This window comes from Eubalaena glacialis, chromosome 11 (assembly GCF_028564815.1).
Source record: "Eubalaena glacialis isolate mEubGla1 chromosome 11, mEubGla1.1.hap2.+ XY, whole genome shotgun sequence".
Lineage (NCBI taxonomy): Eukaryota > Metazoa > Chordata > Mammalia > Artiodactyla > Balaenidae > Eubalaena > Eubalaena glacialis.
The window spans coordinates 60,482,667-60,506,415 of record NC_083726.1 but is presented as its reverse complement, the minus strand read 5'-3'; the positions used below and the strand labels follow the sequence as shown (position 1 = coordinate 60,506,415).

The 23,749-nt window shown below is 49.1% G+C and overlaps 1 protein-coding gene and 1 long non-coding RNA gene across 5 annotated transcripts; one reads left to right on the top strand and one right to left on the bottom strand.

Moving 5' to 3' along the window:
* Positions 1-3,276: 3,276 nt before the first annotated feature.
* On the top strand, positions 3,277-18,038 carry ESYT1 (extended synaptotagmin 1). Of its 3 annotated transcripts, none has more exons than XM_061205932.1 (31): positions 3,277-3,751; positions 5,352-5,393; positions 5,564-5,698; positions 5,803-5,876; positions 5,993-6,065; positions 6,222-6,311; positions 6,483-6,538; positions 6,997-7,120; positions 7,209-7,385; positions 7,503-7,585; positions 7,882-7,930; positions 8,065-8,151; positions 8,254-8,346; positions 9,802-9,873; positions 10,054-10,140; positions 11,453-11,602; positions 11,923-12,084; positions 12,214-12,390; positions 12,547-12,629; positions 12,742-12,790; positions 12,898-12,987; positions 13,120-13,215; positions 13,487-13,558; positions 13,651-13,737; positions 15,720-15,860; positions 15,974-16,128; positions 16,229-16,327; positions 16,411-16,542; positions 16,620-16,725; positions 16,964-17,013; positions 17,209-18,038. In XM_061205932.1, the coding sequence occupies exons 1-31, from the start codon at positions 3,368-3,370 to the stop codon at positions 17,246-17,248; spliced, it is 3,315 nt and encodes a 1,104-aa protein (XP_061061915.1). In that variant the 5' UTR covers positions 3,277-3,367; the 3' UTR covers positions 17,249-18,038. The 3 variants fall into 3 exon arrangements, with proteins under 3 accessions (XP_061061915.1, XP_061061914.1, XP_061061913.1); XM_061205931.1 differs by having other exon boundaries at positions 5,788-5,876; positions 6,228-6,311; XM_061205930.1 differs by having other exon boundaries at positions 5,788-5,876.
* On the bottom strand, positions 9,274-23,584 carry LOC133101270 (uncharacterized). Of its 2 annotated transcripts, none has more exons than XR_009702607.1 (4): positions 23,561-23,584; positions 20,603-20,720; positions 10,028-10,664; positions 9,274-9,745 (listed from the first exon to the last, which is right to left on the bottom strand). It is a non-coding gene; the product is annotated as an uncharacterized LOC133101270 (long non-coding RNA). The 2 variants fall into 2 exon arrangements; XR_009702608.1 differs by lacking the exon at positions 23,561-23,584 and adding an exon at positions 23,407-23,535.
* Between the last annotated feature and the right edge of the window lie 165 nt (positions 23,585-23,749).

Sequence of the window (23,749 nt, the reverse complement as noted above, 5' to 3'; positions counted from 1 at the left end):
CTTAAACAAAATTGTGAAGTGATCTTGTTTTTTGCCTCACTTCATCACAGTCACTGAGTACTCTTGTCTGATATTGGTGTTTTGTGAGATTGTTTGTGTTCAACAGTACCTGTGAGCCTAGGTCAGCTCCTAATAATTCCAAAGCCTAGCTGTGTCAGGCCAGTTCCCAGATGTCAGGAACTGCTTTCCTCTTTCTCACCTGCTAAGTCATTGCAGATAAGAGAATAATTATGGGTCAGTTAATAGTAGAGTTTGATGGAATCAAAACTGAACATTTGTGCCTAGTAAATGTTGATTAGCACATTCATGTTAGAGAAATCTCTAGTCTCTAGTGATATACCCAAGGGCTATGTTTTTTTTTTAATTGTATAAAAATATGAAAAGCCCAGTTACCAACAGTAACACAAGGAAACACTAAGTAATACGGAAATTGTCTGTAACTTGTATTGACTAAATTAATCCAAAGGGTCAATTTGGATTGACCGACCTTCCCTCTAAAAATTGCTTGAGGCTGTCTGAGAAACAAATGCAGAGATCTATATTAGCAATAATTCATGTGAGAACAACATGGGACTTCCAATTGGCTGCAAAAAATTAAAATCTTATTCTTCATAATATGTCAGTTAATAAATATCAAGAGGCTGCTATGTTCTAGGCACCTTTCTAGAAACTCCATAAGGGTAAAAGAACCATAGTTGTGCATTGTAAATATAGTAGTTCTACCACATCTATCTGAGTGGAACCAGTTCTAAAGTATTGTGTGTTCTTCTAAATAGTTTTTGCAGAGGGCCATTGGCAAACCAGTGGGGTATCTGAAAAAAACTGGCAAGAGAAGACTGAGGGTAGACCCAATAGATGTCTTCAGATATATGAAGGGCTACCTAATGGAGAAAAAGGTCCTGTGTTGCTGCATAGGAAATAAGCAGAGAGTTCTAGAAAAATTGCTAACATGTGAGTACTTAGTATAAACCAAGGTACTGTGCTAGGCACTTTACATGCAATATTTCACTGACACAATGGGCATTATTATTATACTTGTTTTGCAGAGGAGAAAGACTTAAAGAGGGTAATCAACGCAAGTCTCCACAACTAGTAAGGAATGGAACTAGGAATCTCTTCAGGCAGTCTGACTCCAGACTTGGTATAAGAAAGTTCTAATGATAGAGAGCCATCCAGCAATGGGACCACTACTTTCCAGTAACTTACAAGGAATAATACAGAGGAAGTTTCCTCAAATCCCGTTGCCGCTTCCATCTTGGAGAGTAGGCTGGGACCAGATTACCACATCCAACCCTGGGAGGCAACTGTAGTTTACATATAAATGCAGATTGCAAAACCAGGAAGTCTAAGTGCTCTCCTCGCTTAGACACTTCCTTTAACAAATGGCCATCCTTTTTCGTGTTACCCATTTACTGCTTATCACCACCAGGTGGCACCTGGGCAACAGAATTGTCAATGGGCGGGGACCCATCTTGTTTACTTGTTCTGGTGCCTTGCAGCTGCTGATTCTGTGGCTCCTGGGCCCCAGCTGGGAAGAGACCTTCCTGGGGATGAGCTTTTGTCCTCCATACACCATCTTCAGTAGGAGGATCTGATGATCTAGATAGGATGAGAAAGGGGAAAAGTTTGAAAAGGAACTTCCATAGGTCACCCTCTTCATCCCCCAGCCTAAGGGATCCCTTCCCCTACTCCAGTGTTTGGCAAATTTCAGTTTATAGGGAGGTTTCCCTCTGAGGATGTTCATCCATTTTCCTGCTACAGTTCTGGTTCGTCAAGTTGGTGGGCACTCACCTCCTCCAAACTCCTTGAGCTTTTTTACCTGCTCATCTCTGAGAATACAGAGAACATAGGAGGCAGATGGAAAACTGTTCCTTACACAGTTCTGCAAACTGAAAGAAGCAGTTTAGATACTGTTTCAGAGGAGTAGAGAAAGGGAAGTGAGAAAATTTAAGATTAAGGGAGGGAACCTGGGCAGGGATAAGTTTTAAACAGCTTTGATGAAACATAGCCTGATGAAATCTATGCCCTGCAGAGCCAGATAAAATTTAACAGCTGTAAACCAAACAGAATAACACAAGCCCCACATACATCGCATTAGAAGGTAATCATGACCAATCTGTCCCTCCTGGGCTTCCAATCAGTCCAGTTTCTAAGTCCCTGGACAACACCACACCTCTAAGTCCAGTTAACTAGTAACAAGAGTCATCATCAATATACCCTGCATTTTTTCCTTCCTAAACCTACACAGTGCGATGTAGAACTTAGTTCTACATCTGACTGTATTTTAAACCTTCCTTATAACCCAGGCAAATGAGAAACAGAATTGTCTCATTACTCTTGATTTCCCATTTTAGTGTCCTAGCAGTTCCTCAGGGTCAGGAATTCGTGGAAAATGTAATCATTTCGGCTGCAGCTGAGACCCCACCCCCCCTTGGAGCCAATTTAGTTTTAATTTGCTCTTTAAAATAGAGATGACTAATTCTTGGAGATAGAATGAACTAACTTGGAGATTTCTAAAGAGAAATAAAGCCTCACTTCCTATTCACTCTGCTTTTTCCCCCCGCCCTCTTGCCTGAAGGCTAGATTATCTCAATTCTGTAATTTTCGGGTTCTCCAGTTTTCTCTAGAGTCTGTCGTTACACTGCATAGACAAAGTAGAGGACTGGGAACAGGATAAACAAGGTCGGTCATCGAACACTTTCATTCCAAATAGGGTAATTTCCTTTCCTTTTGTAAGGACAACCAGCAAAAAAAAAAAGTGGAAGGATAAGGAATGTGCTTAAAGTATGAAAACGTGGGAAAGGAGACAAATGAACATGTAGGAATCTTAGAGCAAGTTCTGCCAAACCGTCTGAAGGGAGTGGAAGGAAATCCCGACGCTCCGCAACCCCTCAACTTCGCAACTCCAGCTCTCTCTAAAACAGAGTAATTGCAGGTGCGGCTCTGCATGACGTCATACCATAGGCACTCCAATCCCACGTGGGGGAGCTCCTGGTCCCGCCTCTCCTCTTGAAATGGTACGCCGCTCCTCCTCCTCTTTCTGGCTAATCACATGCTGCTCTTTAGCCTTTTTCCTCCTTTTCCCGCCATCCCAGACCGCCCATCTTGGCACTCCGGTCCAATCAGGAAGGTCCTGCCTCTCCCGAGCCCTTTCCTCTCCCCGAGGCAGGGGGCGGGGTTTCGGTCTTTTGACTCCACCTTCATCTATGCGGCACGGACCAACCCGAACCGTCAGAACGAAGGGGCGTGGCTTTAAGTCCCCTCCCCCATTCTGGGGTTTATGGTTTGTAGGGGGGGAATCTGGTCGCAGAACTAGGCAACCTCTAGCTGGTCTCTGGGTCGGGCGGGTCCTCCCAGAGGTGGCAGCATGGACCGCTCTCCTGGAGACCGCCCCAGCGCAGTGGACCAGCCCTACGCTCCCTCCGACCCCCCTGACCAGCCCCCGACTGCTCACGCAAAGCTGGACCAGAGTTCTGGGAACCAACCTGCCGGCCCAGGCGCCGCGGGTGAGGCCTTGGCGGTGCTGACTTCGTTCGGGCGGCGGTTGCTGGTGCTGGTGCCGGTGTACCTGGCTGGGGCAATAGGACTCAGCGTGGGTTTTGTGCTCTTCGGCCTCGCCCTCTACCTGGGCTGGCGCCGGGTCCGCGAGGAGAAAGAACGGAGCCTTCGAGTAGCGCGACAGCTGCTGGATGATGAGGAGCGGCTCACGGCGAAAACTCTTTACATGAGCCATCGAGAACTACCTGCCTGGGTGAGCGACCACCCTCAATCCTCAGTGCAGCATAGTCCCCCTCTTGCCCGTTAGTTCTCGGGCCCTCCCTCCCTATTCTTAAAGTCAGCTCCCCATCTTGGGACGATGGGCCCCAGACTTTCCCCTTTGGCCCGCTAGCCTCCTGCCTGCAGGGACGCGCCACTCTTGGGACCGACTATCCACTACCCACCCCCCTTCCCCACGCCCAGATCCCGATTCTTCCACAGAATCAGGACTTCTTCCTCTACGCTTGGGCAAGACCAATAATAACATCTGGGGAGCCCGTCTCAGCCGTGGCTCTTCCTCCAACCAAACCGCTCGAACGCCCCTCCTCGTTTCTGGTGCCACACACTGCTCCTGGGCGTCCCTGTTCCCGTTGCCGCTCAGTGGGTTCCCTCCATTTTCCTGTCCTCCCCAAGACTTTTTTTTTTTTTTTTTTTAACCTATTTAAGGCCATAAGGTTCTTCTCCCTTTTCCCGCTCTTATCCCGAGACCCTCCCCGGGAGCATTGCCCAGTCGAGCCCCCACACCCGGACGGACCCTCCGGCCCTAGCCTTCCAGCCTCAGGCGGCCTGGCCGCAGCGCAGCGGAGGCGGCTGCTGGACAAAGGGCGGGGGTACTGGGGGGAGGGTAGTGTGACTGCTGCAGTGCCCGCTGCCCGCACTCCACCGCCCCTGGCCGGCCCCACCCTTTTCCGGACTGCGGGCTGCGCCTGCTGGGTTGGGGCCAGGACCCTATTTCTACGCCCCCTCTCCTGTGGTAAGGGGCCCCGATGGCTTCTCTCAGGCCTTGCAGATGCCGAGCCCGTTACCCGGCCCTTCCCGGCCCCTCCCTTCCTGCTCCTCCCAGCAGAGGTGCCTGTCTGGGGGAATCAGAGTTGACACTAGGCAAACACAGCTATGCTTCCCCGACCCTGGACTGGGGAGGAGAAAGGGGGAGAAATGGTCCCATGGGACTTGTAGCCCAGGCAGCAACAGTCTCTGTTCTTCCTACTTCTCATCATGGAAAATTATTTTCCTCCTAAAGCAACTACCCCTTCTCCTCCCCCAGTACAAAGCACAGGTGTCCTTCCTTCCCATCAAAAGAGTCACACCGATTAAAAAGAAAGAAAGAAAACACCAGCCTGGGCCTGTATAGCTCTTCTGGCCCCTCCCTAACACAGGAGCCGCGTCCTGCTTCACCTTTTGGTGTAGAAGCCCCAGTTCGAGGGGCAGAGGGAAGGCTGGTAAAAGGAACCAGGACTTACCCAATCCCAGGATTTCCTCCTCAAACTCTGATTTGTCAGGACCTCCCCCTCCGGAAAGAATGTGCCCTTCTCTTCCCTCCTCCTCCTCTCTGCCCCAGCAGCTGTCATCATTTCACATCCCTGAGCTATCCGCAAAGCAACTTTGTGTGGCTGACACTGTCAGCTCCCTTTGCCGAAGAGACCTCAGGGCCCCAAACCCTCTGGAGGAATGAATCCTCAGGACATCCCGGCCCCTCCCCTCAACCCCTGGGTGTCACACTTAGGTTTCCTTAGTGAGCATCCACCTGGCATCTTAGTAGGAAGCTACGGGCGGAGGATAGTGCTCCTCACTGTCTCCACGTTCTCCACCTCCAGGTCAGCTTCCCAGATGTGGAAAAAGCTGAGTGGCTAAATAAGGTGAGGGTTGCTTGTCTTGGGTTTTGTTTTTCCTGAGGGGGAATGGGGTTCGCTCTCTTGCCAGACCCTGCCACGCTTCAAATCTAGCCTCCCCGTGGGGAGGAGTCTGAAGGAACTTGCCTTTAGAGGGAAGGCAGCGCTCTCCTATGACAAGCTCCCTTTCCTCCCAGATTGTGGCCCAGGTCTGGCCCTTCCTGGGCCAGTATATGGAGAAGCTTTTGGCCGAAACTGTGGCCCCAGCTGTTCGAGGATCTAACCCCCACCTGCAAACATTTACATTTACACGAGTGGAATTGGGTGAAAAGGTACGTGTGTAGGAGGGAAAGTAATGACAGGGAAGAGATGGGGCAGGGGAGATGGGTGGCCCAAAGGGGCCTTTCCCTCCCCTCTCAAGCATTCATCTCTGCAGCCACTGCGCATCATAGGAGTCAGGGTTCACCCTGGTCAGAGGAAAGAACAGATCCTGCTGGACTTGAACATCAGGTAATGCCACTCACCACTCTTCCCGATTCCCTTTCCTGGTCACTCTGACTACTTCACTCCCCTTACCCACTTCAGCCTAGTGCTAACCCTCTGTTCTCTTCCTCACTAACTCCCAGCTACATAGGTGATGTACAGATCGATGTGGAAGTGAAGAAATATTTCTGCAAAGCAGGAGTCAAGGGCATGCAGGTGGGGCAGATGTCAGGGGCCTCCATAAGAAGCCTTTGCCCTAAGTTTCATTAGATATGGGGAAGTGGGAGGTTGGGAAAACCAAGGCTGGGGAGGTCTGGGAGGGAAAGAAGGCTGTTTCTGAGGAAAGGCTTTGTTCGTCTCTTCCTGCCCCAGCTGCAGGGTGTCTTACGAGTGATTCTTGAACCACTCATTGGGAACCTTCCTATCGTGGGGGCTGTGTCGATGTTCTTTATCCGACGCCCGGTAAGGGAAAACGTTGAGGAGGGGTAGGGAAGCGGGGGAAGCAGAGAGGACTGGAAGCTATGGGGAATGGGGGAGGGAACTGACAAGTAGGCTGAGGGTCTGGCAACTGTTGGATGGACGTGACCATGCCACCATATGCTCTGTCCCGATCCCCCTGCTCTTTGCTTCCAGACCCTAGATATCAACTGGACAGGGATGACCAACCTGCTGGATATCCCAGGACTCAGGTATGAAGGATTTATCGAGCACCTGCTAAGTGTTCCAGCCCTGGTTTGGGGGTTTAAGGGATACAGAGCAGTAAAAGATGCAGCTGGTGCCCTCCAAGAGCCTCCAAGAGCAGTAAAAGATGCAGCTGGTGCCCTCCAAGAGCCTAGTTGGGGAGATCAGACAAATACCCCTGAAAAGTTTCATACTGTGATTTTTCTTCTGTGGGGGGACTGTGCATTTTGGTAGAGAATGAAGTGGGCTACGGACTCCTCAGCCGGGGCAAAGGGAGAAGGAAGAGCTGCGATGGCAGTGAGGAAGGGACAGAGCAGTAGGTGGGAAATCAGGGTAGAAGAGAAGCAAAAAGGTATTTTCAAGAAAGGACTTCCCTCTAGCTTTAGGTCTCTCTTGGTTGTGGGAAACATAGTTGGCGGTGGGGAAATACTGACACACTCACCTCCTTTTCCACTCCCCCATTCAGCTCCCTCTCTGACACCATGATCATGGATTCCATCGCTGCCTTTCTTGTGTTGCCCAACCGATTATTGGTGCCCCTTGTGCCTGACCTTCAAGATGTGGCCCAGTTGCGTTCCCCTCTTCCCAGGGTATGGTCTCTCCCCTATTAGATAGATCCTTCTCTCGGGAACCCTGTGGTGGGTCTTTAATTTCTCAGGATCTGATTCCTACCCTCAGGGCATTATTCGGATTCACCTGCTGGCGGCTCGAGGGCTGAGCTCCAAGGACAAATACGTAAAGGGCCTGATTGAGGGCAAGTCAGACCCCTACGCACTTGTGCGAGTGGGCACCCAGACATTCTGCAGTCGTGTCATTGATGAGGAACTCAACCCCCAGTGGGGAGAGACTTATGAGGTGGGAGAGCCAACGAGTGGGGCTGTGTCAGATGGGGAGGCTCCAGGAGGTTTTGAGAGAATATGCTGATTGGATGATCTTCACACCTGCGGACCCTTATCCCTCTCTGTTCTTCAGGTTATGGTACATGAGGTCCCAGGACAGGAAATTGAGGTGGAGGTGTTTGACAAGGATCCAGACAAAGATGACTTTCTGGGCAGGTGAGACTCTGCCTGTGTTAGGAGTCTAAATCCCCAGGGCCACCAAGGTCTCAGAGGTAATTATAATCCTTTTCCAGGCCTGGGAATCATATTATCATTTTCCTTCCCAGCCTTCCCACCCCTCATCCCCACCACGCACACATGCATATATTCTCCCGAGGGTAAGAAGGGAGTCTGAGATGTGCCAGTTTTTCTGTGTGGATGAGAAGCGGGCCAGTGAATGACATGTTGCTAATTATAACACTCCCCTCTTTTCCCTTTCACTGCCATCATCACCACCACCACCCCCGCCCCAGAATGAAGCTGGATGTAGGGAAAGTACTGCAGGCTGGAGTAATGGATGAAGTAAGTTGAGAGAAGAGGAAGGTGGAGGGTGCTGTCCCCCATTGTGTAGACGGTGGTTGCTACATTGGTGGGGAAGAGATTGGGTGTGTATATGATCTCTACTATACCTCACTTTCTTCTTCCTCTCCCTCCAGTGGTTCCCTCTACAAAGTGGGCAAGGCCAAGTTCACTTAAGGCTAGAATGGCTTTCACTTTTGCCAGATGCAGAAAAACTGGAGCAGGTAACTAACACTGAAAACAGGAAGCTAGCAGGGGAGAAACAGGTAGCTAGAAGTATTGGGGGCTGGAGGGATGAAGGTCTGACTACTACCACCCCACACCAGGTTCTACAGTGGAACCGAGGAGTGTCCTCCCGACCGGAGCCCCCATCAGCTGCCATCTTAGTTGTCTATCTGGATCGGGCCCAGGATCTTCCTGTGAGTGTGGCTTCTGAGGGCAGGTGAACGGGAAGCCATGGGTGCAGCATTCCCACACCCTCCCTTCCCCTGGCCCGCTCTGCTTCAGTAGCAACAACATGTAACACAAGGGTTCCAAAGAGGGAATCACAGTCACCTCAGGGGAAAGATTCTTTTTTTTTTTTTTTTTTTTTTTAAATTAATTAATTAATTTTTGGCTGCGCTGGGTCTTCATTGCTGTGTGCAGCCTTTCTCTAGTTACAGCGAGCGGGGGCTACTCTTCGTTGTGGTGCGCGGGCTTCTCATTGTCGTGGCTTCTCTTGTTGCGAAGCACGGGCTCTAGGCGTGTGGGCTTCGGTAGTTGTGGCACGCAGGCTCAGTAGTTGTGGCACGTTGGGCTTCGGTAGTTGTGGCACGCAGGCTCAGTAGTTGTGGCACGTTGGGCTTCAGTAGTTGTGGCTCGCAGGCTCTAGAGCACAGGCTCAGCAGCTGTGGCGCACGGGCTTAGTTGCTCTGCGGCATATGGGATCTTCCTGGACCAGGGCTCAAACCCGTGCCCCTGCACTGGCAGGCGGATTCTTTTTTTTTTTTTTAATCTCACTAAAATTCTTTTTTTTAATTAATTAATTAATTTATTTATTTTTTTAGCTGTGCTGGGTCTTCGCTTCTGCGCGAGGGCTCTTCTCCAGCCGCGGCAAGCGGGGGCCACCCCTCACCGCGGTGCGCGGGCCCCTCACCATCGCGGCCTCTCTTGTTGCGGAGCACAGGCTCCAGACGCGCAGGCTCAGCAATTGTGGCCCACGGGCCCAGTCGCTCCGCGGCATGTGGGATCCTCCCAGACCAGGGCCCGAACCCGCGTCCCCTGCACTGCAGGCAGACCCCCAACCACTGCGCCACCAGGGAAGCCCTCACTAAAATTCTTGAATCGGTTTTAGTGAGTTGTATTTTTAAATTATCTATTTAATCGATGTTTTCTAACTATTTGTATAAAGTTGTTCATAATATTCTCTTATAATCTTTATTTATTTAATTTATTTATTTGTGGCTGCATTGGGTCTTTGTTGCTGTGCACGAGCTTTGTCTAGTTGCGGCGAGCGGGGGCTACTCTTCGTTGCGCTGCACGGGCTTCTCATTGTGGTGGCTTCTCTTGTTGCGGAGCACAGGCTCTAGGTGCACAGGCTCAGTAGTTGTGGCTCGCGGGCTCTAGAGCGCAAGCTCAGTAGTTGCGGTGCACGGGCTTAGTTGCTCTGCAGCATGTGGGATCTTCCCGCCCCAGGGCTCAAACCCGTGTCCCCTGCATTGGCAGGCAGATTCTTAACCACTGCGCCACCAGGGAAGTCCCGGGCAGGCGGATTCTTAACCACTGCGCCACCAGGGAAGCCCCAGGGGAAGGATTCTGATGACAGCCCGCCTTCCTTCACTGAAACAAAAACAAAAACAACCAAGATAGTGACTTCTGAATTCTACCCCCCACAGCTGAAGAAGGGAAACAAGGAGCCCAACCCCATGGTACAGCTGTCAATTCAGGATGTGACCCAGGAGAGCAAGGTGAGGGCCAGGACAAGGATATCATTGTGCCAGGTGTCATGTGTGTGTGGGGACAGGAGGAGGGAGGACTGTTCTTGGGATGAAGCGTTCCCTTTAGGATGCCTGTAAGAGGAAGGGTTTTCTGGAGAAACAGGACTGGGACTGTGGCGTGTACCTTGATCACATCCTGCACATCTCCAGGCTGTCTATAACACCAACGGCCCGGTGTGGGAGGAGGCCTTCCGGTTCTTCCTGCAAGACCCTCGAAGCCAGGAGCTCGATGTGCAGGTGAGAGAATCACCTATCAGTCCCTCCTGGATACCCTATTCTGTCTTCTCAGATCTGCACCATTTCTTCTCTCCATCTTCTCCTTTGATCTCTATTTTCTTTTCTTGTTTTTTTTTCGGCTGTGCCGTGTGGCTTTCGGGATCTTAGTTCCCTGATCAGGGATGGAATCCAGGCCCTCGGCAGTGAGATCACGGAGTCCTAACCACTGGACTGCCAGGGAATTCCATGATCTCTATTTTCAATCCATCTACCTAGACTGTCCACCTCTTCTACTCTCCACGGTTCCCCACCTGTCTCTCTAGAATCATTTTTATAACTGAGAATTGTGCACTTAAAACGAGTGATTTTTGTGGTATGTAAATTATGCCTCAAAAAAATTATTTTTTAAAAGAAGAGAAGGAGACTTCCCTGGTGGTCCAGTGGTTGAGACTGCGCTCCCACTGCATGGGGCACAGGTTCAATCCCTGGTCGGGGAACTAAGATCCCATATGCTATGAGGCACAGCCAAAAAATAAACAAAAACCCTGTTAAAAGAAGAGAAGAACATATTGAGCACCAGCTAGACATCTAGCACTTTTCTTTTTCTGGTTTATTTTTATTTTAATTTTTAATTTTACATTGGAGTATAGGGTTAGCACAACATTGTGTTAGTTTCAGATGTACATCAAAGTGACTTAGTTATACATATTCATATACCTAATTCTTTTTCAGATTCTATTCCTATATAGGTCATTACAGAGTACTGAGTAGAGTTCCCTGTGCTATACAGTAGGTCCTTATTGATTATTTTACATAGAGTAGTGTGCATATGCCAGTCCCAGCCTCCCAGACGTCTAGCACTTTTAAGGTCATAGAAAAAGCACAAAACACAGTATCTGCCCTCACGAAGCTTACTGGCTAGTTTCAGAGAGGAGACAAACATATATAACCATCTAAGAATGATTCAACATTAATCATTGGGAGTAAAATACCCATAGTATAGTGCTTAGGATGGCCAGAGAAAAGTACAGAGGCTGGAGTAACTAAAGAGTCTTTGTGAAGGAAGTAGGATTTTCAGAGGGCCTTAAAGTATCAGTAGGATTTAAATAGGCAGAGAAGAGCAGAATGAGAACTTTCCAGGTAATGAGACCAGAAAGAGCAAAGGAGGAAGGGACTGTAGAGTGGGCAGAGGACTGTAAAAGGATGGCCTGGAGTGGAGCAAAAGGTTTGTGATTGGCACAGAGAGAATGAAGCTGCAGCTGTGTCATCATTTCCGCAGGCTACCTCCCTTTTCCCTAATCCCTCACTCCATCCCCTCTTCCTGTGCCTATAGGTGAAGGATGACTCCAGGGCCCTGACTTTAGGGGCATTGACCCTGCCTCTGGCTCGCCTGCTGACTGCCCCTGAACTCACCCTGGACCAGTGGTTCCAGCTCAGCAGCTCTGGCCCAAACTCCCGGCTGTACATGAAACTGGTTATGAGGGTATGGAGGTGGAGGGGAAGGGCCTTGTGGATTCCTTGTGGTATTAAGAGTAAGGAAAGGGGATTCTCTACGATGAAATGAGCTAGTGTATCTGGAAGCATCTAGCAGACGCACAAAAAATGTTTGTTGATCTAACTGGGGGAAGACATGGTGTCTGAGTAGGGTGAGTGTGGAGTGAACCCCCCAGAGATAAGCACAGCCAAGGCAGGGACCTAGTTTCCCTGTCAGAGCCCCTGCTCTGCCCCCGCCACCCCCACATACCTTGCCTGCTGGTGGCTAAATGCACTGCTTTGATTTGACAATCACACTACCCTTCCCAGCTCTTGTACTTGGATTCATCAGAAGTGCGCTTCCCTGCTGTGCCTGGTACTCCTGAAGCTTGGGACCTGGACGACGAGGGCCCCCAGACCCAGAGAGGCAGCAGTGTGGATGCCCCACCTCGACCCAGTCACACTACTCCTGACAGCAACTTTGGGACAGAGGTAAGTCTATATCTGGAAAGGACTGGAGTCTGTTTGCCCACCCTACATGTGCAAAGCCTGTTTCAGGGCTGGGTCTGACAGTATTCTCTCTTTGACTGCCACCTGGTGCCGCACCTGTTCCTTTTGCAGAATGTGCTTCGGATCCATGTATTAGAGGCCCAGGACCTGATTGCCAAAGACCGTTTCTTGGGGGGATTAGTGAAGGGGAAGTCAGACCCCTATGTCAAACTAAAGCTGGGAGGACGAAGCTTCCGGAGCCGTGTTGTTCGGGAAGATCTCAGTCCCCGTTGGAACGAGGTCTTTGAGGTCAGAATTGAGGGCTAGGACTCTTCCCAGTCTTGCCCCATTCCTCCCCCAGCTCTGAGAGTGGTCCAAAAAACTTCTGGGGTTCAGTTGATTGGGGGAGGTGTCCAGTCATTCTGAGAAGAAAAGGAAAGGATCCCACTATTTTCTCCCACTTAGGTGATCGTCACATCAATTCCAGGCCAAGAGCTAGAGGTTGAAGTTTTTGACAAGGACCTGGACAAGGATGACTTTCTGGGCAGGTGATGGGGGGGGGCGTCCAGCGGGGAAGATGGGCTGGGCCTCTGTAGACCTTAGAGACAAAAGACTTGGCTCTTGACCATAGACCTTAATTTTAATCTTTCTCCTCTACAGGTGTAAAGTGAGCCTCACCACAGTCCTAGACAATGGCTTCCTTGATGAGGTGAGCATGGAATTAGAATCAGCAGTCCCTCCTGATCTTGATGCATGATTCATTCTCATAGTCCCTGTCCCCACACCCCCAAGTCTTAACCCTGCCCGCTTCCACAGTGGCTGACCCTGGAGGATGTCCCATCTGGCCGCCTACACTTGCGTCTGGAGCGTCTGACCCCCCGTCCCACTGCTGCTGAGTTAGAGGAGGTAAGGAAAGATGCTGGAGGAAGGAAGGGACCCAAGATGGGTCAAGGTAAACTCTTCTATGAGCTTTTAAGGCATATGCCAGGCCCCAGAGTGTCAGTTACCACTCCCCAGCTCCCATGTGTCCTTCCCCAGGTGCTGCAGGTGAACAGTTTGATCCAGACTCAGAAGAGTACAGAACTGGCGGCGGCCCTGCTCTCCGTCTACCTGGAGCGGGCTGAGGACCTGCCGGTGAGATCTGCTCCCCACGCCCCATAGCTCCCTGGCCCTTCTTCTACATCCCTCAGGTTTGGATGCTCCTAGTGTATTTGGGATAGTAAATTCCAAATTCCTCTCTCCCAGGGTGGTGCTGGGGTGGGAAGAATTGTCTGTTCAAGGCCAGGAGGGTGAGGGCTGTCAAGTGATAATGGGGACATGGGCCACTGGCTATGGATGTAATTTGTGAGGGGAGGGGCGAATCTGCCTAACTGGTCCAAATTTCAGACTAACATTCTCTTTCCAGCTCCGAAAAGGTACCAAGCCTCCCAGCCCTTACGCTACTCTTGCCGTGGGAGATGCTTCTCATAAAACTAAGGTATTAGGAAATGCTGCAGGACTAAGAATGGGAGGGATGAGAGGCATAGAGGAGAAAATGTCAACACTGATCATACCCCTCATCTCCACCAGACTGTTTCCCAAATGTCAGCCCCTGTCTGGGATGAGAGTGCCTCCTTTCTCATCAGGAAACCAAACTCTGAGAGCCTGGAGTTGCAGGTACCGTAAATTCATTCTACAAACATTTTGCAGATTGCTGTCACAGGCCAGGCACTGAACCAGGCACAGGGCATTCAGAGATAAAAGATGTAGTTCTTATCTTTTTGGAGCTCACACTCTTCTTTTGGGAGAAAAATAACCAGAGAATACTTCCTGACTGATAACTGCTGAGGTAAAGGCAGTGTAGGGAAAAAAGGAGGGGTTCTAACTCAGACAAGGGAAAAGGTGAGGTAAGAAAGATAGTAAGAAAGGCGTCCTTAGCTTAAGGGTAAATAGGCCCTGACCAAGAAAAGAAGGACAGGAAAACTCTTAAGGCTGAGAAGGGAATGGAGGAGAAAGAAGGCAAATTATACATTATAGAGGCAGGAAAGAGCAAGATCACAAAAAAATTATGCTAAGAATTTGGATTTTATCCTAAAGGCATAGGGAAACATTTGAAGGAATGAGAGGTGGCATCCAGATTTGCATCTTAGGAAGATGCTGTTGACATCAGGGTAAAAAAATGAACTGGAGGAAGGCAGCACTGGAGGCAGGTAGGTCACTTAAGAGACTGTTAGAGTAATTGAAGCGAGAACTGACAAAGGCCAGATAGTGTTTGGCGGTTATTTTGACATGGAGGGGGAAGAGGAACAAAGAACACCTAGGTGTTAACTCCTGGGGTTTTAGTGTGGATGGACAGATAAAGGTGCCATCGCCAACACGGGGAATGCACCGAGCAGGAGTTTTTGAAATTGAGATCTCTGAGGGCTGTCCAAGGGGAGACAGCCATCTGGAAGGTAGATCTGTGGCCCATCGTGGTGTTCCTCCCTCTCCCTCTTGTTTGAGCATCATGAGCAAGCAACAGGTAGCAGCTGTAGTCACAAGCGTGAGTGAGAGCTCTCAGGGCGTGTGTAGAGTGAAAAGAAGACAAAGGTTGGACAGGCTGGGTGCTGCAACAAAAGGGCAGATGGAGGAAGAAGAGCACTGAAGTGTAGCCAGGGTGGTGGGATGCTCCCCAGGAGAGAGTGGATTCCAGAAGCCAAAAGAAGAGTGTTTCAAAAGACAGGAAGTGGTCAAATGTTACTGAGAGGTAAAATTAGGTGACTGAAAACTATTCACTGACTTTGAAAACTAGGAGGTCACTGATGACTGGAGCAACTTCAGGGGCTGGAATGGAGTAGAAACTAGATTTCAGTGGGTCGAAGGGTGACCGAAAAGTGAAGAGGTATGGGAGGTGGGGAGAGGATGGGGGAAGGTAATATAGGAGTGCTGGCTTTCTCTATATGGAGTAAGGAGTCAGATACCTTCCAAAGTTGATAGAACAGTAAGTAGAGAATTACATGAATAGAAACCAACAGAATTTCAAATAATGTGACTATTAACAACACTGGCAGAGGTAGAGAAGAGATGTAAATGAGCTCAATTTGTCATCTTGAATAGCAGGGAATCAGTAGATATTAAAGTTGGCAAATTACGAAATAGAGATATAGACATATTAGTTAGAATTATGCCAGAACAAAGAAAATAGGAAGGGCTCATTACATTTGGAGTATGGACATGAGGATAGGATGGGCAGGAGACAATTTAATTCTATTTTTACTGTTCTTTTTTCTACCCTGTGCAGGTATTACTGGGATAATTTGTGAAAGCTTAGGAAGTAAAGATAGTACAGTCTACTCTGGTTAAGAAAGAAAGGGAAGCAGGGAAGTGGGACCAGCAGCAACTATTACCACGGCTCCCCTGCCCTTCACGAAGGGGAGTCTCTCCAAAACCACTCAAGCGTCCAAGCATTTGGACTTGGAATGCCAGGATTAAATCACTTCTCTCTTTTTTTGCCCCACCCCCGGCCTCGCTGTGCGGCTTGCGGGATCTTAGTTCCCCGGTTCCCCGATGAGGGATCAAACCCGGGCTCTGGCGGTGAAAGGGCCAAGTCCTAACCACTGGATCGCCAGGGGAACTACCTAAATCACTTCTCTCTTGACGGCAGTCCTGTTGCTCCACAGGTTCGGGGTGAGGGGACTGGCGCATTGGGCTCGTTATCCCTGCCCCTCTCTGAGCTCCTCGTGGCTGACCGGCTCTGCTTGGACCACTGGTTTATGCTCAGCAATGGTCCAGGGCAGGTGCTACTGAGAGCACAGCTCGGGGTGAGTGCCAGGAGACAGTGGGCAAGGGGAGGGAGGGCGGGCGGGAGCAGAGGGCCGTGTCCTTCTAGCCCGAGAACGGAAGGACTCTGCGTGCCGCTTTCCTGTCTGCCTAGATCCTGGTGTCCCAGCACTCAGGGGTGGAAGCTCACAGCCACAGCTACAGCCACAGCTCCTCATCTCTGAGCGAAGAACCGGAGCTCTGGGGGGGACTCCCTCACATCACTTCCCCAGCCCCAGAGCTCCGGCAGCGCCTAACACACAGTGACAGGTAAAGCGCTGGGACAGAACGATGGGACTCAGTCAAGGATATAAAGCTACAGACTCCCGGGGCACTACCTCCTCCCACCGCTATCTCCATCTCTCCACAGTCCCCTTGAGACTCCAGCCGGGCCTCTGGGCCAGGTGAAACTCACTGTTTGGTACTACAGTGAAGAACGAAAGCTGGTCAGCATCGTTCACAGTTGCCGGTGAGACTCCATCCGTCACATCCTCCAGGTTCTCCCCATCCCTCCCCTCAGGTTGCCTCATCACCTCCTTCCTCCTGTCACAGGGCCCTTCGACAAAATGGACGGGATCCCCCTGACCCCTACGTGTCATTGTTGCTACTGCCAGACAAGAACCGGGGCACCAAGAGGAAGAGCTCACAGAAGAAGAGGACCCTAAATCCTGAATTCGATGAACGGTCAGTCAGTGAGCATTCAAGTGAAGAGATGGCAGGCTCGGGAAGGGCCCCTGCCCCTAACCTCAGTCCCTCCTCAGGTTTGAGTGGGAAATGCCCCTGGATGAGGCCCTTCGACGAAAGCTGGATGTCTCTGTGAAGTCTAGTTCCTCCTTCATGTCAAGAGAGCGTGAGCTGCTGGGGAAGGTAAGAAGAGGGCAAAGGCGGACCAGGCAAAGGTGAGAGTTAGAAGTTGCTGGTGGAAAGGCTTGTAGTCCCTATTAGGGAGTAAGCACCCTGGTGACACTACTTTACAGATGTACTTTACAGTACTTTACTACCCAATTACCTCTGCACTGGTTTGGGACCAGGAGTGTGTCAGGGTAGGACGTGGTCTTTGGAGACATCAAAAGTAACATCTCACCCCTACTATCCTCCAACACAGGTGCAGTTGGACCTCGCTGAGATAGACCTTTCCCAGGGTGCAGCCCAGTGGTGAGTGTCTGATGAGCTGGGGATGGGCCTGGATGCTTAAGTAGGAAAAATCCCAATCATAGGAGGGAAAAAGGATGTAACCCAAGCTGAGAACCAGTGATCCTCTGAAGTACAAGAGCCCTCAGATCTTGTCTCATTTATAAGAGGACACAGAAGTCATCTTTCTACCTGAGCCCTCTCTGCTTGTTCCCACAGGTATGACCTCATGGATGACAAGGACAAGGGCAGCTCCTAGGAGCCGGAGATTACCAGCCTGACTGCTCTGTCTCCTTGCCTCGCCTCTCGCTGCATCACCGCCTCAATGTGATGAGCCTAAAGGTTGGGGCCCGAGGGCAGAGCCTGCACCCCTCAGCCCTCTCACCTCCCAGGCCCATGCTAGTGCCTTTGCGTGACCAAAGAGGAGGACCGTATGTTACCCTTTACTGCACGGCCTTTATCCTTCTGGGCTCCTGGGGCAGGGATATGAGCTGGCTATTTCCTGCTCTGCCTGCACAATCTCCTTTCCGCCCAGCTCCTCAGGGCCTTCTGTGTCTGTGCCTGGCCACTGGCAGCACTGGCAGTGGCATTAGCTCATGCCAAATACAGCTTTTTGAAAGACCTTTTTTTCTCCTTCTTCCCAAACAGCAGTCAGGGAGGGTGGAAAGGCTAACCACTCCAGCTGAGAGCCTCTTGGACTACTGCATGCAGCAAATGTACAGCCACCCAAACCCCATGTCCAGTTCTATACCCACTTTCCTCAAGCCTGTCCTGAAAATTACACCTGCTATGTTGACTAGGGCCAGCTAGTCTCTTGAATCACTCTGGGAACAGTAGATTCCATCAAAGCCTTCAGGTAGCCGATATCAGTCTTGGTGTGGGGCCTCTAGCTGGTGCCATCCAGGGGGCTTTGGAGGACCCAGGACAGCAGGGCCAATTTTTTGTCCAGGTGCCTAGGCTGTTAACTCACTGACTAGAACTGAATCTCTTAGCTTTGTACCAACTCTGCCAATCCACTGTATCTTACATTAAACGTTATACTCAAATCATCTGTGGCTCTTTTCCTTAAGGGTAGAGAATACAGCCTACCCATCAGGTGTTTATTCCAAGCGTCAAAAGCCTTTATTCAGTTCACAAATGATGTCTGTTTATATTTTTATCAACTGATTATCAGTTTATTAAAAAAGTTCATTTAAACATCTGCCATGGTGACTTCAGCCTCGACTCCTGGCTCAATACTGATGGAAGTAATCTTATTAACAATTGCAGAAGGACTGTGCATGTCAGTGAGTCGCTGTGGCTCCTCATCTGAAAAATGATCCCAAGTCCTAGAACCTTCACCACAGGAATTTTCCTTGTAGTTATCCTCACAGTCTTGGTGGGCATCCGTCCTTTCCCTTTGAGAGTCTTTTCCTTTGCGCCTCTGATCAAGTCGGCACATACCTTCTCCAAAGACATTACGCTGCAGCTGCTTAGAGTAATTCTAAGTCAGTGAATCTCCACCTCTGGTTCTCAGAGTCTCTCTTTAAGAGCCAGGCCGTGGTGCAGCTTCCTGACCGACTTGTTCCTCCGTGAGAGCGAACAGTGGTGAGGCAGGCGCAGGTGAACCCAAGCTCCCTGCAGCTGAGACTGCTTCTTAGAGATTGAGTCAAGTTCATTAGTGGTCAGAACCTACTGTGGTTGCAGCCACCAAGATTGTTGGTAGCGTTGAGGGTGGTCAAGGGACCTGTGTGAATTAGCTGCTATTGAGTTTCTGGTGAGATTCATTCCCAGTCACAGTGGTGAAGTCTGCTACCGATTATCATCCTCTGGGCTTTCCAGGGAAAGGATTCCTAAACCTGGTGAACTTGGAAGCTCTGTGCCACAGCACAGGGTCACAGAGTATCAGTGGCGTGTTCAGCCACATCCAAAAGGGCTTAAGGCCCCACCCAATGCGCAGCTACGTGAGAAGTATTTTATACCCATTCAGAGCTGCTCACCCTGAACTCAGCTCCTTTCGGGACCCTTCCTGGAATGCAAGCTAGAGAAGCTGTGCCCTATCCCTTCTAATTACCACGTGAAGGGAGAGCGAGATGGAGGAAGAGTGAACTACTGAAAACTGAGTCACTGGAATAGAAACTTGGAGATTCCATAACTGCCTCAGGGGGGCTTTATCATCTTCTCTGGAACTTAAGATGCTGTCCACTGGGAGAAGAGGAAAGGCTCAAGGGAAAGAACTAAACTCAGCTTCCAAGGAGTTGTCAAAATCCACCTTAGCAAAAGCTGAATTTAAACTCTATGCCATAGGGACTTCCCTGGTGGCACAGTGGTTAAGAATTCGCCTGCCAATGCAGGGGACACGGGCTCGATCCCTGGTCCAGGTAGATCCCACATGCTGCAGATCAAGTAAGCCCGTGCGCCACAACTACTGAGCCTGCGCTCTAGAGCCCGTGAGCCACAACTACTGAGCCCGCGTGCCACAACTACTGAAGCCCGCGCCCTCTAGGGCCCCCGCGCCACAACCACTGAAGCCCGTGTGCCCAGAGCCCGTGCTCCATGACAAGAGAAGCCACTGCAGTGAGAAGCCCGCGCACCACAACGAAGAGTAGCCCCAGCTCGCCGCACCTATAGAAAGCCCGTGCTCAGCAACGAAGACCCAACACAGCCAAAAATATATATATAAATAAATAAAAGAAACTTTATTAAAAAAATAAAAATAAACTCTATGCCATCAACTAAGCTCCTAATTTTTTTTCCCAATAACTCCTTGGTACTCACTGCTGGTTCTTCTGCCATCTCTACTTCCTTCCCATCAACTTAAGAGCCTTGGCCGTGAGCAAGAAGTCTCTGTTGCCCTTCTCCAGACCCAAAAACTGAAGGGGTGAAAACCCCCAAAACACAGGGCAGAGGAACTTATATTTCTAAGGTCTCTCGTTTTATTATTCAATACTGGGCATGTAGCCCAAGGCCTGCTGTTCTAGCTGGCTTCAGAGATCTTGCAATGTGTGATTTTAAGAAGCACTCTTTACCTAGTTCATCACTTCCAAGTAATTACAATTCCAGAAAACTAAAGGACATGGCACAAATTCTTCCATCCCAGAAGGGTCCCTACTCTTTCCCAACCTTTTCAAGTTCAGGATACATAACAGAAGAAGTACTGATCTACATATTAAATACAAGATGAGACACAATTCAGTATACTGTTGCTCTTACACAAAGATGAAGTAAACTAAGGGTCATTAATCACAGGAATTAAACAAATGCTAATTTGTTATTTCTCAAACAGCTGGTCTTTGACACTGGCACATGATGCCTACCTCTTCCAGAGAAAGGCACAGATGACGGCATATGGGTACATTGTCACTGATGTTTACAAATACTGCCCTCTTGGAATGTGGCTTTATTGACCCAAACAACATGCTGTAGTTAACTGGGTGTGGCAACACATTTGTCTACCCGCCATTCGCCCCTCTTCCCTACGTACAGAACCCCAGAGCATTCTTAGTGGCAGTGTGCCAGCCCCAAGGGATTAATCACAATCCTCTTTGCTGGATACTCACTTTCCCAGCCTCCACTGCAACTCAGAGTGGCTCTATGACCCAGCTCTGGTCAATAAGATGTAAGAGGAAGTCACCTGGGGACGGAGCATCAACAGAAGAAAGCCCTCGTTGCTCCCTTCCTTTCTGCTTGGGTCATTAATGGGAAGATGTGATGCCTGGAGCTGCAGCAGCTTTCTTTAAGGCCTGAGGTCACTAACACAAGGAAGAAAAGCTAACATGATTACAGGGATACATATTTTATAAATTAGAGGTATATTATAACCTGCTTTTTTCACTTAACACACAAGCATTTTTACACTTCATTAAATATTCCTTGAAAATATAATTTATAATGGTCACAATGTGTACAGTTCCTTAGAATGACTGCCCCATAGTTTAACTGATTCTCTGTTGTCAGAAGTGAAGGTAGTTCTGCTTTGCTATTCACTGTGGGAACACAAAAGTATACACATCTCAAATGATTTCCTTAGGATATGTATAATTGGTGGGTCAACTTATGTACTTTAATGACTTTTTTTTTTTTTGGCCACGCCACGTGGCTTGTGGGATCTTAGTTCCCCAACCAGGGATTGAACCCGGGCCCTCAGCACTGAAAGTGCAGAGTCCTAACCACTGGACCACCAGGGAATTCCCTAACGACTTTTATTTTATTTTTTTTAATTTTTAAATTTTTATTTTTTATTATTTTTGTCTGCGTTGGGTCTTCGTTGCTGCGCACGGGCTTTCTCTAGTTGCGTCAAGCAGGGGCTACTCTTCATTGTGGTGGGCAGGCTTCTCATTGCAGTGGCTTCCCTTGTTGCGGAGCACAGGCTCTAGGTGTGCGGGCTTCAGCAGTTGTGGCATGAGGGCTCAGTAGTTGTGGCTCGTGGGCTCTAGACCGCAGGCTCAGTAGTTGCGGCACACTGAAGTCCCCTAACGACTTTCAGTACAGTCTTCCAAAATACATTCTAAGGAAATTATATGAATTCTCTACTCCAACCAGCATTACACAAAAATGTTTTCCTATATTCTCTTTTGGATATTACAAGTTAAAAAATCTTTGCCAAATGATGGGCAAAATTTCGCCTACTTTTACAGATTTTCCTGTCTCTTCCCTCACTATCAGATTACCAATTGTCATTTCTTGGTGAAATTAGTAAGCTTTCTCTCACGTAGCAGTCCCCCTACCTGTCAATTTTCTAATCTTGGGCAGTAATTCAGAAAACATTTGTGGAGCATTGCACTAAGAAGGTACTACTGAAATGTAAAGGTAAGACTGCCCTAAAGAACTAAAAACCAATCTAACACCCAAAGCAAAGGCAACAAAAGCAAAAATAAACAAGTGGGACTACATCAAACTAAAAAATTTCTGTATAGCAAAAGAAACAATCAACCTACTGAATGGGAGAAAATATTTGCAAATCACTTATTGGATAAGGGATTGATATTCAAAATATATAAAGAACTCAAACAACTCAAAAGCAAAAAAACACAAATAATCTGTTTAAAAAAATGGACATAAGATCTGAATAGACATTTTTCCAAAGAAGACATACAGATGGCAAATAGATAAATGAAAAGGTGCTCAACATCACTAATCATCGGGGAAATGCAAATCAAAACCACAATGAGATATCACCTCATACCTGTTAGAATGACTATTATCAAAAAGACAGGACTTCCCTGGTGGTGCAGTGGTTAAGAATCCGCCTGCCAATGCAGGGGACATGGGTTCGATCCCTGGTCCAGGAAGAACCCACATGCCGCGGAGCAACTAAGCCTGTGCGCCACAACTACTGAGCCTGCGTGCCACAACTACTGAAGCCCACGCGCCTAGAGCCCATGCTCCGCAACAAGAGAAGCCACCGCAATTAGAAGCCCGCACACCGCCAGGAAGAGTGACCCCCGCTCGCTGCAACTAGAGAAAGCCCGCGTGCAGCAACAAAGACCCAACGCAGCCAAAAAAACAAAAACAAAAAACAAACAATGCCACAACTAAGAGGTGGTGCAGCTAAAATAAACAAACAAATAAATATATCTTTTACAAAGCTAGAAAGTCAGATGCCATAACCACTTCCACTTGGCAAACTGCCAAAAGGCAGCCATAAAGGAAAGGAGGAGGAGTAAAAACATCAGATAAACCACATCTTCGAAATCAACTTCTGTGTAAGTGATGAAAGACACTACAAGGCATCTGTCATGCCCTCACCCAGTCTTGTAACCAACCATATTACACAACCCATTTCTGTTCTTCCAAGCTTTCCCCAGCCAGCAAACATCACTTCTGCACTGCCCATAAAGTTAACTTATGCCTCACCTTTCTGACCTCCCGAGGGTTTTCTACTCTGACCCACTGCCTGCAGGCCCATGCAAGCCCCAATGTCCAGCAAGGTATGCCGCCAGGGCATTTACTGATCCAGCAAGTGAAGTTGGGCCTGCCTGGGCTGGTTCCCTCCCGACACAGATGAGACCTTTGATGAACATCTGAGGGATGTACAACACAAGGAATATAACCAATATTTATAATAACTATAAATGGAGTATAACCTTTAAAAATTGTGAATCACTGTTGTACACCTGAAACTTCTGTAATACTGTACAACTATACCTCAATTAAAAAAACAAAAACAAAAAACAGATCTAAAAAACAAACAACCATCTCCGGAAAAGAGATGTCCGATGCTGGGAAGAGATGTCTTAGAGTCAAGGGCTGGAGAACCCAGTCCTCCACTCCAAGGAGACCTGTGAGGAACCGACGAGGTGGCTGGCGCATACGCGGCGCAAAATGGAGAAATCTCAACTTAGAGACTGGGGCAGGTGACCCGGCTTAATTCCAAAATTTAACATTTCAACTACCAGTTCATTTCAAAAACTGTTCCAAGTCACTGTTCCAACTCACACGGCAACTCAACAGCTTCTGTTCTCTTTCTACCAAACCGCAAGAGGAAACTAGAGACCGCACCACTCTGCCCCGGGCAGTAAATGCTTCCTACTATTTGACCTCCATCCGGCCGGCTGCAACTGCAACCTTTCCCCTCGTTCTGCGTTCTCACCAGTGGATTCAGGAAAATATCCCCGCCCACACTAAACGCGCAAGGCAGGCCTGAGCAAGGGAGATATCCTGAGGGACCGCACGCGGTTTTAGGGTCAGGGAAGAGGATTGTAAAGTGCTCATTGCCTTTCGGTTCCGGGACAAGAATCACGTCCCAAAGATCGTGAGTCGCCAACCGCCGCCGTGGGCC